Raw genomic sequence first — 14027 nt, 5'->3', positions numbered from 1 at the left:
ATCACAGTTCAGCTTAGTGCAGGACAGACACTCACTGGTGGGGCCAGGTACTCTTGAGACAGACTCACTGAGCAGTTGGGATTGGAAGGGACCTCTGGACACTCTGCAGTCCATCTGGGGTCATCCAGGTGGGTGTGGGATGTCTCCAGACAGGGAGACTCCATGCCCTGCTGGGCAACTGTTCCAGGGTTCTGCCACCCCCATGGAAAGCAGTTCTTCCTCACAGTGAGGTGGAACCTGTGATTTAGTTTTTATGCCCATTGCTTCTCGTGCTTTTGCTGAATACCACTGAAAAGTGTTATGGAAGCAGCTTTTCATTGATCCTGGCCAAAGTTCAGTGTTTCATCCCTGCAGGGAATGGCTGAGGGAGCTCTGGCACATCTTTCCCTGGGCTCAGACTGAGTGGGGATTCCATCCTACAGCCCTGATCCATGGGGACGCTGTGGGTCGGAGCAGCAGCCGCCTGGTGTCCGTCATCCTGAGACACACAGGGATTCCTTCTGCCATTCCTACACCTGCTCCTGCACCTCTGTGGGCCCCAGGTGTGCTTGTCCCCAGGAACAGCCCTTCCATGGCAGTACAGGCAGAGGGGGTGCTCTGTGTGTGTTTGTATGGGCACAGAGGTTCCCCAGCCCCAGCTTCCCTCGCTCCTCTGTTCCTGATGGAGTCAGCACCATTGTGTCACTGAGGGTCCATCCCTGCCCAGGCCCCATCAGCCTCTGCCCAAACATCAATGCTCCCACCCCCACACCAGAGGTAATGCCTTGTAGTCATGGAAAACATGGAGAATCCAGGCTCAAACCCCAGATTTGTCAGGGTATTAGGGCTGTAAACTGATGGCCATTGCAGGATGGTGACATCCATCCTCACCATCAGCATTTAGTCTTGTAAAGGGGGATCTGTGTAATAGAAGTTAATTAAAAATAAAATAGTTTGAGGAAGTTTACTAAAAACACAAAGCGAAGGCACAGCCAAAGAGGTTAAATAAATACTGGGCGCGTGGCGTTTGTGTTCACAGTGAGCACCCAACACCAGTGAGAAGTTACCCTGGAAAGAGAAAAAGCCATCTCCAAACCTCCCCAGAGATCTCCAAGGACAAGGAAAGGAATTATTATTCTCCTGTTTATTTGCAAGGAAATTAATACAAAGCTTTCAGTCATTTGCTGATATCACAAGATTTGTGTGCTAGTTTTTTCTGAGCCTGTCAGAGCTGGGACATCTGCCAGGGACAGCACAGGGTCAGCACATGATGGAGTGTGAGGAGAAAGGGGTGAGAAGATGGCCTGAAGCACAAAAGTGAGTTCCTGCTGTCTGTGTTCTCTGCAAAATTGGAGACTTTTGTCCTAAATTGTATTTTATCTTTTCAAATAGAGGGAGCTGGAGGGAGGCCGTACCTGAGCTTGCAGTATTGGTAAAATCTGTGTCGCAGCAAACCCCTGAAGTGAACAGTGAGGAATCATCAGGACCAGATGGTCTTCACTCCACATTTCTCAAGGAGCTGAAGTGTGAAATCCTGAGTTCCCAAGTGTGCTGTGTAACCTAGCACCTAAATCAGCAGACCGGAAAAAATCAGACTAAGGAGATTTGGTCAATGTGACATGAGAGTTTTAGAAGACTTTTGGGGGAGATCTGGGAAATTGTGGGTGAGTTAATCTGATGTCTGGACCCGCTAAAATAACAATTAAAATCAAATACGGTGTTGATAGATGTTTGAATCCATCTGTGTGTATTTTGTGTGGAAAAAGCCACCCTTTGCTATGGAGAGCCTTTTGCAGGATGTTGTTGCAGTTCCTTCCCCAGAACCCTTCTGACAGTGTCCCTCACTAAGAGCCTCGAACGCCAGGCTGGGAGTCAGAGCAAATTCCCTCCTGCAGCAGAAAGGGAACGAATTCATTGTTTTATAGGAAATTAGAGAGGGAATAAGGTGTTGCTTTTATCAGGGGAGCTGAGTCTACACTGCTCAGTGTGGAAAAGGGGATCTGGGGTATCCTGAGTTCATTGGGGTTGTGGAAACAAATGGTGCTGGTGAGGAACCTTGGGAACACCTTGTGGTGTGAGGAACATGCAGGTAATGAAATGACAGTGGAGTTCAGTGCACTGCACATGGATCACACAGGGAAATGCAGCTCTGCCAGTTTCTGTAATATAGCCATGGTCTCTGACCTGGGGCTTGGCATGGCTGTGAAATATTGAAGTTGGAAGATGTAGGTCTTTGGAAAGTACAAGATCTTAAAAACCAAATGAAATGGTAGGAATTGTTAGTAAAGGAATAGGCACCTGAGCAGAAAAGTCATTGTGGGACTGTCTAAATCTGTGCTGGACCTGGATGTCAGATAGTGCGAGCAGTTCTTGTTCCCTCCTCTCTTAAACATGGCAGAGCTCTTGGGTGTAGTAAAGCCAGAGTAGGTGTAAGATGCAACAGGGACCATGGAGTGGTCTGGGTGGGAAGGGACCTTAGAGCTCATCTGCTGCCACCCCTGCCCTGGGAAGGGACACCTTCCGCTGTCCCAGGGTGCTCAGGGCTGTGTCCAAACCAGTTCTGTTCTGTAAATCACAAGTGCTTTGTGGGGAGAAGGATGGAAAGGAATGATTGTTTCTCTTCATTGGCCAGAACCAAGAGACATCCCGTGGCTGACTGACTCCAAAACACAGAAAAGTTGGTAATTTTTCTCCAGAAGTGTCTCATGGAGCTCATCCCTGTGAGCTTTAGGGCTGCTGAAGGCACACCTGGGGCCAGAATGCAGCTTTTTAAAGGCAAAATCTAACCAGGAACAGAAAACACAAAGGTATCTCCTGTTTCTCAGGAAATCCCTCAGCCAGGGATTGCTCAATGCTGGGGGAATATCCGGAGCTATTTCGCTTTTCTGCCTTTTTCCTGTTCCCTCCCGGACACCTGGCCTTGGCTGCCGAGTGGCACCGTGCCCCCTTCCTGTGTCAGTGTCCCTGGATGTGTCCTGCTCACGAGGAGCCACTGAGGATGAATTTGGGGGCTGAGGCGCGATGGGCACCACACCTGCAGCAGGTGCCCGTTGGCTCTGTGGCTGAGCAGGGCAGTCAGGAGGGGCAGCATTCACATCGGATTTGTGCCCACGGGGTTAAGGGGAGCGGGGGATGCTGGGCCAGCCTTGCCAGAGGTTTCCTGCTGATGTGCAGCTGCTGTCTGAACAGGGCTGCAACTGCTAAGGCAAGGAAAAACCCAGAGAGAAAATCCTGTTCACGTACAGGATGCGCCGGGAGCTTGCCGTGTGTTTGTGTACCCAGAGAACTTCCCAGGCAATTCCAGTTGTGGAGCCGTGTCCATGAGCTCTGCCTGCCTGCAGTCCACACCCCTGTGCCAAGCTGGAGCCCACAGCTTTTCACAGGAGCCTGGTTGGAGGCAGGGCTGCTGCACACTGAGAGATCCTTCATGGCTGTGTCCAGGCACTGTTGGATTTTACTGCAGCTCGTGCTGGGAAGGAAAACCCATTTCCATCCAACATGCACGAGTGAGCAATTAATTGTTTGGGGTGTTATGCTAGGATAGGGCAGGGATGGAGATGCTGGTCCTGTGGCGTTCTTCCTGCACAGGAATGGTGCATAAATGCAGATATACACACACACTAATTTCCTTTCTGCAGCACTGAGCATTTCTGTGTTAAGCTCCTATTTGAGGTGTCCAGTTCCATGGCTGCATAATCCTGCCTTTGCTCACATAGCCGGTTCCAGCTCTTCCATTTTTCTTTTGGAGCCAATTTTCTGAGTCATTGATCATTTTCATTGCTTTCTTGTAAATCAGAGTTCATGTTTTCCTTCAAATGCGGGGCTCCAGTATCGCAGTCGGCTGAGGCGTTGGGTGGAGGGGAGGGAGGGGAGGGAGCTGCTGCCAGAATCCACATGGGCAGTTCTTCCATCCCAGTGTGATACTGAGACTCAAGTCCAGTTCGTGAGAAAATCCTTGTTTCTCAGGCCTTTTTCTGTGAACTTTAGTGCTATTACTTGCTATTCCATAAATCTACAATTTACTATTTCTCCCTTAAAAAAACCCCACATATGTTGAATTACAACATGAGTTTTTAACTCTAACTAATCAATATAATTTTACTTTATTTTTGGTCTGTACTGTTCATGCTTACCTGGTTTCTTGGTCATTGTCCTAGCATTGAATATTGGGTTTTAGTTTCTGCCTCTGGAATGTTTATTTGGGGGCTGGCCTTTGAAGTGTGGATCATATTCAGCAATTTCTGAATGAAAGCTTTTTAGTGTAAATGTAAAATAGTTGTTTTAATTCAGCCCTGCCCTTCTGCCACCACTGGAACCAGCTCTCTGTGGAGCTGGGGTTTGGCATTTACCAAGGAAGCTGTAAAGCTCTGACCAGTCCAAAGGAGCAAAGCATGGGACACCAAATGCTCCTTTGGGGCTGTTCCAGCTGCTGGGCAGATGTTAACGAGGTCACTGGAGAAGGCAGAGCAGGCCCCCTCTGCTTTGGCTGTTGAGGAAGCGGCAGAGATTCCCACCAGTCAGGATGCCACAGGCACCACTTCTCCCTAGGGACACTGGCTTTAATTTTCTAGAACAGATATAAGAAATAACCATTTACTGAATTAGAGAATGTCACTGCCACTGAAACTGTTCATAAACTGCAATTCTAGTTTTGCTGCAAAAAAACTTTGCTGTAGTAGTTTACATTTTTATAACCTTTTGGTGTCTTGGTATGCTGGGTTTTGTCCATTAATTTGACACTTCTCTGTATTTCTCTAGAGGAACCCTTTTTGTCAGCTTGGGTTTGCTTTGCAAATTTTGTAGCTGCCTATTAAGTGTGTTTTAAGGACATCACAGCTGTGCTCAGGGGTTGGGAAGAATTTGTCTTGCCTACAACTTAGTTTTGGGGTTTAAATCTCTTTTTTTCCAAGTATTATCCATATACTTCTGCTGCTTTTTAAGGAAGAATGTTATGATTCCCCATTTCCACGTAAAGTGTAAACTCCTTCTTTTTTCAGGATCCATTTGAAGAAACCCAACTAATTTGTACAACTAACTCACAGAATTAAAAGATAATAATGAAAAGTTCTGCTGTCAAACATCAGTTCAAGCACTTTATCTGTGTGTTGGGGGAAGAACAGGAGGGGGTGGATTAGCAGGGTGATGGTCATGCTGCAGTTTGGTCCTTCTTAGAAATGAAATTGCAGTTGTGAAAATTGCATTTAACTTTATAATGACTCTAATAGGATTTGGAGCATGTCCTAATGGAATAGGTTGTTATCCCTGGAGGAGGAAATAAAATCCCTGTGGACCATTTCAGGCTGATATGAAATGGGCTTTGTGGTAAAATGTCCATTTTAAATACTGCTGGTAATCCAGGTTTGTAACTGAAATACGAGCTAGGGATTGTGCCCCCAGCATCCCTCCGAAATGGGTTATAAATGGAACTGCCTGGGAGTGCTGGAGTCAGGATTATCTGAGATACGCTGTGACAGAGTGGCCACTCTGCTTGGTTTGTGTTTGTGCTCTTTGGGCTGTGGGGAAGCTTCTGGAATGAGCAAATGCTTGTGTAGGGGAGGGCTGGAGATACACTCCGTGTCCACTTGGTCATGGACAAAAGTGTGGTAGGAAGGGGATGAAGAGGAGTGGCAGGAGGAGTGGCAGTGATTTCATGGGCTCACTTTGGCACTCCTGATTTCCAGGGGTTGAGGGCACTTGGAGGTGGCTGAGGAAGCGGAAATGGTACCTCAGTGTTGTGCTGGACGTTTCCAATTTGGAATTTCAGCCCTTTGGCTGCCTTAGGCTGTTACTGAAGTTCCAATGCTGCTTTAGGAATAGCCCTGGAAGTGTTCCTGTCCCTGGAGGTGCCCAAGGCCAGGCTGGACATCGGGGCTTGGAGCACCCTGTCCCGTGGAGGGTGTCCCTGCCCATGGCAGGGGTGGCTCTGGATGGGCTGTGAGATCCCTTCCAACCCAAACCAGTCGTGGATTCGGTGACTTGGGAGTGTTTGGAGCCACTGGTTGGTCCTGTTCATTTTGGGTTTATTGGATGCTTTGCTTGGACCAGCAGCTGATTTTTAGGAAGAGAATGAGTCTTTTAAAATTACCTTTGCAACCTGTGTGTCTTTGTGTCCAAAGGGGACCATTCCCGTGCTCTTCCTGTACAGCAGGCCTACAGAGCACTGGAATTCACTTCCACCTCCTTCTGGTCACCTGTACATGGGGAAGGGGACCCATGTCCAGCATCCATCCTGTTTCCACATCACCTTGGGTACAATTCCTGCTGCATGTGTGGAGTTCCTCAGCTCTTCCCATCCTTTTAGAGCTATTGGCTTAAAAAAGCATCTTATTTTTTAAATATTTCATCTTTATTGGGATGTAGCTTAGAAGTTTGACTCACCTGCTGATGTAGGTTGGGTTGCCTTTTTTTTTTTTTTTTTTTTTTTTTAAATCTTTTGATCACTGTTGTGATCAAAATATTTTCTTCGATCTCCACAAGGGTGGCAGGGCTCCCTGGGGGGTGTGAAATTCTGTTTGAGCATTTTGCCTTTTCAGGAGTTGTTCTGTGCTGACACGAAGAGGGGGCTGAGCTGCCAAGTCATCTTTGAAGTTTAATTGTGTGTTTGGGAACAGAGCACATGATCTTCCCTTACAGATCTGGTTTTCTGTGGTAATTGGCTCGTTTGCTCGCTGGTCATCAATTGAACTTGTCTACCACAAACATCTGTACTTGCATTGTGTTACTGCTAAACACTGACATGGTTAAACCAGAAGAGTGTGTTTGGAAAGCATTTATTAATTCATTAACTGGGAAGTAATTGATAAAGTGAGCACTTCTCATGTTATTATCCCTTTGTGAGCAGCCTGGCATTTGCTCCATGAGCCAGAAAAGCAAAGTCACTTTGAAAAAATAACATGTTCAAATTCTTAATCTCCTAAATCAACACTAATTGAGAGCAGGTAGGAGAATATCTACTTCAGCTTCCATTTTTGTGTCAAAAAAATCCTGACTCCTACGATTCACATCCTCTTTCTGGATGACATCCCGAATTGGAGCAATATCAGTTGCCAAATATATTTGAGTTCTTTCCAAATGTCTTCATTACAAGTTAAACATTAGTGGAGAGCACAGAATCAGAACTTTCCTGTGGTACCGCTTGGGGATTCAGGGAGGCCCTGGCACAGGGTGCCCAGAGCAGCTGGGGCTGCCCCTGGATCCCTGGCAGTACCCAAGGCCAGGCTGGACATTGGGGCTTGGAGCAGCCTGGGACAGTGGAAGGTGTCCCTGCCCATGGCAGGGGTGGGATGAAATGATCTTCAAGGAACTGTCCAGCCCAAACCAGGCTGGCATCCCATGATGAGTTTTTCATACGTTTTTGTGCTTTTGGCGGTGGGTGCTACTGGCCTCTGTCTCTTTGGGTTCCTCTGGCAAGATTAATACGTGGCTAAGGAATTAAAACTCACCTGTAATGAATGTTCTGGAAATGGAAGCATTGTACATTCATGGAAAAACAACTTTTCCAATTCTCGTATTCCCCTTTTTCAGCTCTGCAAGCACTGCAGGAATCGATCCGTGCGTGTGAGGACAGCCGCAGGCAGAGATGGAAGGGAAATGAGAACATAAACTATTGATCAGGCAGGCTGAACAAAATGAGTCATTAGTTAAAAAGGGCTAACGATGAGCGGGCAATGATTGTCCCAGGCTGGCAGGGGATGATGCATGTGGGAAGGGCAGAGGCAGAGCGATGGGTTGGGTGAGGGATTGGCTGCAGTGCTGCCATGGTATTTATGCCATTTTTCAAGGCACTGCTGAGACACAGCTGAAATTGCATGTAAATGATTGAAACTCCACGGGCTCCGGAGATGGATTCAGGCTGGAGCACATCCAGGGGGTTGTGAGGAATTGTCACAGCAGAGCAAAGCAAACACGACTTGTTGAGCCGCCCAAAATAAGGCTGGGATACGGGAAGGGAGGGAGCAGTAGCACAGCTTGTAATAAATAACCATGCTGAGGATAAATACCAGGGAGGAATAAAAATCATTTTCATAGAGAATAAATTACAGCAATTTGGTGGCAAATAAATTCAGAAGAGAGTTTTCAAATGTCAGAGTTGTGTCTGGTGGTAGCAGCCATCAGAGAGTAAGCACAGAAATATCTCAACCTTTTTAAGGTGGAATTTATGGTGTGTTCGGTACGAAATTTTTGGGAAGTTGGTTGTCTGAATTCACAGGCAGCTGGGCTCAAAAACCCCAGCCAGGTTTTTGCTCCCATGTGAGAGCTGGAGCAGTGAATGGACAGCTCTGTGTAGGTTTTCACCCTTACCTGAGAGTTAAACTACCTTCTTACTGTGAAGTATTTCCGTTTATTAATGTTCTCTTTATTCATTTATAATCCAAAACATGAGGGGGTTGGGGGGGGGGGAGGGGTGCTGCCCACCTCCAGCTGTTTTTAAAAGTATTAAATCCACCTACAAACCTTTGGGACCATTTCAGAGGAAGGAGTAAAACATGACCTAGGATTCCTTATCCACAGCACCAAAGAAACCCTGTTGGGAGGCCAAGTGTGTAAACTGTTTGTCTAAACCCCGTGGCCCTTCCATATTGACTTTCTTTGCTAAATATTAAAGGGCAAAAGGCTACGTTGGGCTTTCCTGGAACTCCAACAATCCGAGCTGCCAGCACAAGTCAGAGAATTGCCCTGTGTCTGGGAGCGTAGTAAACACAAATAAACAGGCTGGTGTTCTGTACAAAGAGGATACTCCAGGAATAGGCACCTGCAGGGCTTGGTGCTGCTGAGCCAGATGAGTGCAGAGGCCCTGGATGCAGCTGGAGGCTTCGTGGAGGCTCCTGTAGGAGAAACTGTAACGTGTCTGTGCACCAGTCACTGGGGGCTGGTGTTCCCCAAAAAATCCCTATCTCTGAGTTTGTGTCATTTTAAATATATTTGACTGACTTAATCTGACTCTGAGGACGTAAGGACATTTAAAAGGCAGCCAAGATCCAGAGTAGCACCTTTGGTGCATGCTGTAAGTGGAGAACTTCTGTTCTTCACAGGATTCGCGTTCAGAGCTTCTGTTCTGCTGTGTTTTAAGTACACAGCTTCCCTCCTCTGTATCCATGGTATCACTGTGGGACGAAGGCACGTGGCTGCTCCTGGACATGCTGTTTCCTTGGCTTCCACAGGCCAGAGAAGAAACTCCTGGGATCAGTGCAGCACTCTCCGTTTGGTAACCTCAGCTCCTTCACAGGAGCACGAGGCCATGGTGCCCTGGGAAAGTTTCATCTCAGTTTTGTGTCCATTCATTTTTAAAAGTACTTTTTGATATAATTATCGCTTTTGGTTTTGTGTTGACTCGCACTCCCTGAGGTTTAACTTTGCGCTTTATGCACCTCATTTATTCTTTCCATTTCTTCTTTCATGAAGTCTCAAGAGGTCATTCCCAATTGGCTGGATCCCAGGATGGTTTGGGTTGGAGGGGACTTTAGAGGTTGTGTCATTCCCAGCCCTCTGCCCGTGGGCAAGGACACCTTCCACTGTCCCAGTCTGCTCCAAGCCCTGTCCAACCTGGCCCAGATGCAATTCTGAAAACTCCCAGCTTGTGTCGGTGTCTGTCAAAGCTGAGCTGCAAATTCCTGCCACCTTTGCTGCCACTCGTGCCCAAGGCCCCCGTCCGTCTCTTGGTGTCGAGCTGGCTGTGTGTGAGCCTGTCAGGTCTCTTTCTCTGGGTGTAACATCATCTTCTTGTCTTTCTTCTTTCACCCTGAAGTTCCCCCCACGTTCCTGAAGCGCCCTGCGAACATCTACGCCCACGAGTCCATGGACATTGTGTTTGAGTGCGAGGTGACCGGGAAACCAACCCCGACCGTGAAGTGGGTCAAGAACGGGGACATGGTGATCCCCAGTGACTACTTCAAAATCGTGGTAAGTGCACTGTCCATCTTGCTGGTTTTTAGGCTGTTGGCCTGTCAGTTCTCCTGCACATAGTCATGGAAATTGGAAATTCCCATTCTTTTATGGGACTTGCTTCCTGCTTTTGTCCTATTGATGTTTGGGGCCCTCAAGAGAAATGGTTGCTTGAGTCCCTTTAATGCACGTTGCTTATACTGTAAGAGCTGATGTCTTCATAGCTTGGGCTTTCCAGGAGAGTCAGGCACACAGAGTGACAAAATGCACTGTCAGAGTAGGAGCTCACCACGACCTGGCTGTGTGTGCTGCAGTCCGTGCTCTGTAAAAATTCCGGTTTCAAGCAGGAGCTGCAATGGAAATGTAACTGAGGTGTGGATGGTAAGTTTGGCACATGGGTGCTTCTGCAGGGAGATTTTAGATGCCGTGGAAGGCGTTATTGGGACATAGGTGAGAAATGAATGGCTGTGTAACTGGGTGTGCCTGGATTGTGGGGCTGGGAGGTTCAGTCAGTGCCCAAAATACCACCAGAATGGCTGGGGAAACGTTAGGATTTGCCAGTGCTTTGTGATGCTAGAAAATGACAGCCATTAGTGAGAGCTTCTGCTGCTTTTGATCCCCTAGAACACAGGATTCAGTGCCAGGGAGGTGAAATCTGGGAACTCCAAAAACCTTCCCAGGTGCTGTCAGAAGTTTCTCCTGCCACAGTAATTGCCGTGCTGACACAGTTGGTTTGGCAATTGCAGCCCATTTCTAAGTGTTGTTTTCTCCCTTTGCTCCTCAGAAAGAACATAACCTGCAAGTTTTGGGGCTGGTGAAGTCTGATGAAGGATTCTATCAGTGCATTGCAGAAAATGATGTTGGAAATGCACAGGCTGGAGCCCAGCTGATAATACTTGACCTTGGTAAGATAAACTGGGACAGCAGAGAGCCAAAAATAGGGAGGGACCATTCCAAGGGACCTTTCCCACATGGGGGGGTCTGTCAGTAACTCAGCTAGAGCAGGGTGATTTTTTTAAAATGATGAGTGATCCAGTCTTGTTTTCTGAACACCCAGTAAGGAGAATTTAAGGAATTCTACAGGATTCACCCTGTAGTTTGAATACTACTTGGTGCAATAATAAACCGTGGTCAGAAATGCTACATGCTGAGGTTTACAAGCAATAGCAGAATAGCCAAAAATGAAAATAGTCACTAAAATAAATCACAAACCTGGAAAAGAACCCCTTATGGAGCACACCCCAAATCACGTATTTTATATCAAAATCATTCCAGTGTCAGAAGCTTTTTTCTGCTATTAGTGTAAAAACCAGTGAACTTTGTCATTCCTGCGAACAGCAGCTGCACATCTGGTGGGTTACAGCTGCAGTTTAGGTAAATATTTGTCCCCGTGCTCCAGTCAGTGGAACTCCTGCCAGTGCTCCCTGTACAGGGTGATGCATTGCATGGCTGGGGTGGCAAAGCAGAACAACTGGTGTTATGACTGAAGACCCAAAAAAAGAGGTACTGCAAATATCATCACTAAGGCATCAGCTTGTTTTGCTCTTTCAGGTCACACGGTTCTGAAAAATAATTTCTAAGAGACCGAGGAAGAAAACCACTACTACAGAGGATGAGGGGAGACAAGTCAGACAAGAAAATACTAAAGCTATACTGGGGAGGGACTTTGTGTTGTCTTTTTGGAAGGGGATTGTTTTAAATTCTAATTTCTTTCTTATTTGGATGGAGAGGATTTAGGAGAAACAGTCTTACCTGTGGCTGAAGGTTTGATGGAACTTCACACCTGTGGTTTGAAGAGGTGTGAATCTGCTGTCCCTGGGTTTGGTGTCCAGTGTGCAGAGAGTAAACTTAGGAATGAGCCATAAAGAGAGATTTCCCATTTATTTTCCAGTTGTTTTGTAGAGTAGCTGTGCACTTACCATTTCCTCTGAATTCCTGTTTGGATCTGGGTGTGTTTCACTGCTGGCTGAAGAGCCACAGGTACTCCCCACAATGATTTGGGGAATGCAGGGTGCCCTCTCCTGGGGTCAGGAGCTTTAATGCCTCGGAGCAGTGTCAGGAATCCGCATCCAGCACTGCCCTGCTGTCATCATATTGCCAGAAAAATTATTAAAAGTAATTTAATTTCTGCTCTGTGCATTAATCACCTGAGTGGTTTGCAGCCCTTTCCAGTGGAAGCATTATTCCATATTCTGCACGTTTGAAAACTCTGGATAATGAATGGCCTTGGCTTTGGGAGCCCTGCCCAAGCCTGTGCTTGCACCCAGTTCCCAGCAGTGGTTTCTAAATGACTCTCACTGTTGTTATTGGAGTTCCTGTGGTCTCACTCCTCTTCCTTTCCCTCCGCTGCTGTTTGTCCAGTGGTTTCTCCTTCCTGCTCTGCTCCGGCACCTCCTCCTGCCGTCCTCAAGGACTTTGCCTCACAATGTCCTTTCTCTTTTGCACGCTGCCAGAGGATTTGGGATGCAGTGGTGGAGTCTCACTGTGGGTGTGGGGACACACCCCGAGCCCCTGGAGCTCTGGGGCCATTGAGATGCTGTTCTCCAGCAGTGGGACACCCCCATGGAACACCTCTGAGGGGACATGGAACTGTGCTGTGCAGGGGGGTGTTACAAGGGGGGGGTATGAGGAATGAGTGTGATCTGTGAAAACTGGCAATTCACCGGTGGAGGAAATAGAGATATTTGGGTTTAAAATACCTTCTCTCAATCCGTGAGCAGGGGAGAAGGAAACTCTTCTGGGAAAGAGGGAGAAGGTATCAGTAGTCGCAGCTGGCTTGGTTTGAAAATTCAAACCCCTAATTTGAGCAGAAACTATTCTGAACATTTCAATCATTAATTCAGAAAGCTTTTTTAAAAATTATTTCATAGCTGCTGATGAGAAATGCCAACTTCGCCAATTTGAAAAGTAACTTCAGTGAGAAAAATGTTGATTAAGTGTTCATCAAAGGTCTTCCCAGTTAGCAGCGCTTCCCTTCCCGTGCTGTTCTGTTTGCTCCTTCCTGCTGGAACTGGCAAACATCTGGCTATTTACAAACCATTTCTCATTAGCCCTTTTGCTTATCAAATTGATCTTGGATGAACTAAATGCAAATGAGAAAGTGGAAGCCCTGGGGAGTTGCTCGGGGAGGCCACGTGAGTTCTCTCATCCAAGTGAAGCCCCACATCTGTGTTTTGTGCTCCTGGAAGGCTGTGTAAGTTTGAATTGCAGTGAGGGAAAAACATTTGTCTGCTACAAAGGGAGGCTGGCTGTGTTTGGACAGATTTCTGACTTGGGGGGAGCAGGAATTTGGAGATTCACCTTCTGTACAGCGTGGGCACAGCCACACAGAAACCTGTATAGAGTATATCTGTGACTCTCATCTCCTGCAGTGAGCTTAATAGAATCATTGATCAGACATAACATCTTAGGCTGGGCTTTTTTGTGTTTGGAGTGAGTTCTGGGTAGCTTTTAGTACATAAGAAAGTTAATTTGTGGAAAATGTTAAAGCAAAGAATCGACTGGCAGAAGTGAAAGGCTTCTTGAGTGGCTTTTCTTCTCAGCTGTGGTAATTCTGTTAATAAATCTAGAAAAGTTTGCACCTTGGAAGGGATTGGCCATACAGAGTCCACAACTCCTGCTTTTTCAGGAATACATGAAAGAATTGTGGCATTGAGAGGAGAGATTTTTAGGACAAGTGTTTGTAATTGAGAAGCTTGGAAGGATAGAAGAGGGAGGAAGATTTGGGTCAATGGTCCGAGTTAAATCCTCTTTATCCCCTGTACTGGACACCAGGTGTGGAATTCTGCAAGGGATTTGAAAAGCCTCTCATGTGCTTTCCAACCACTTTGGGGTTTGAAGCTGTGTCCCTGTTTCTCAGACTCTGGCCCTGGACACTCAGGGCCTTTCAGAATTTCGCTGGAGCTGTGGCTCTGCTGCCTGCTCTGCCTTTCAGAAGAAGGAAGTTCCTCAATGACCTCATTGCCCTGCACTTGCATTTCTCAGTCTCGATGCTCTTCTCCTTGCCTCCTTGATGAAGAGATGAGTGGTTTGATGTCCTGCAGGCGCCCCCACAGAGGACTCCTGCCTGTCCCAGAACCTCTGTTGTGCCTTGGGAACGCCTTTCGCAGCAACCTCAAATTTCTCCTCCCTCTTTTTTACACAAACCCAGCTTGCTTTACTTCCAG

At 47.0% G+C, this 14027-nt stretch overlaps 1 protein-coding gene across 1 annotated transcript in view; it reads left to right on the top strand.

Annotated features, from left to right (window-relative positions):
- Positions 1-14027, top strand: part of NEO1 (neogenin 1) — a 168061-nt gene that overhangs the window by 94209 nt on the left and 59825 nt on the right. Inside the window, 2 exon segments of the mRNA XM_039557898.1 lie at positions 9725-9879; positions 10646-10766. Of these exon segments, the coding sequence (XP_039413832.1) occupies positions 9725-9879; positions 10646-10766 (276 nt within the window).

This window comes from Corvus cornix, chromosome 10 (genome assembly GCF_000738735.6).
Source record: "Corvus cornix cornix isolate S_Up_H32 chromosome 10, ASM73873v5, whole genome shotgun sequence".
Lineage (NCBI taxonomy): Eukaryota > Metazoa > Chordata > Aves > Passeriformes > Corvidae > Corvus > Corvus cornix.
The sequence above is the reverse complement of the archived record's forward strand: the minus strand, read 5'-3'. Positions and strand labels throughout refer to the sequence as shown.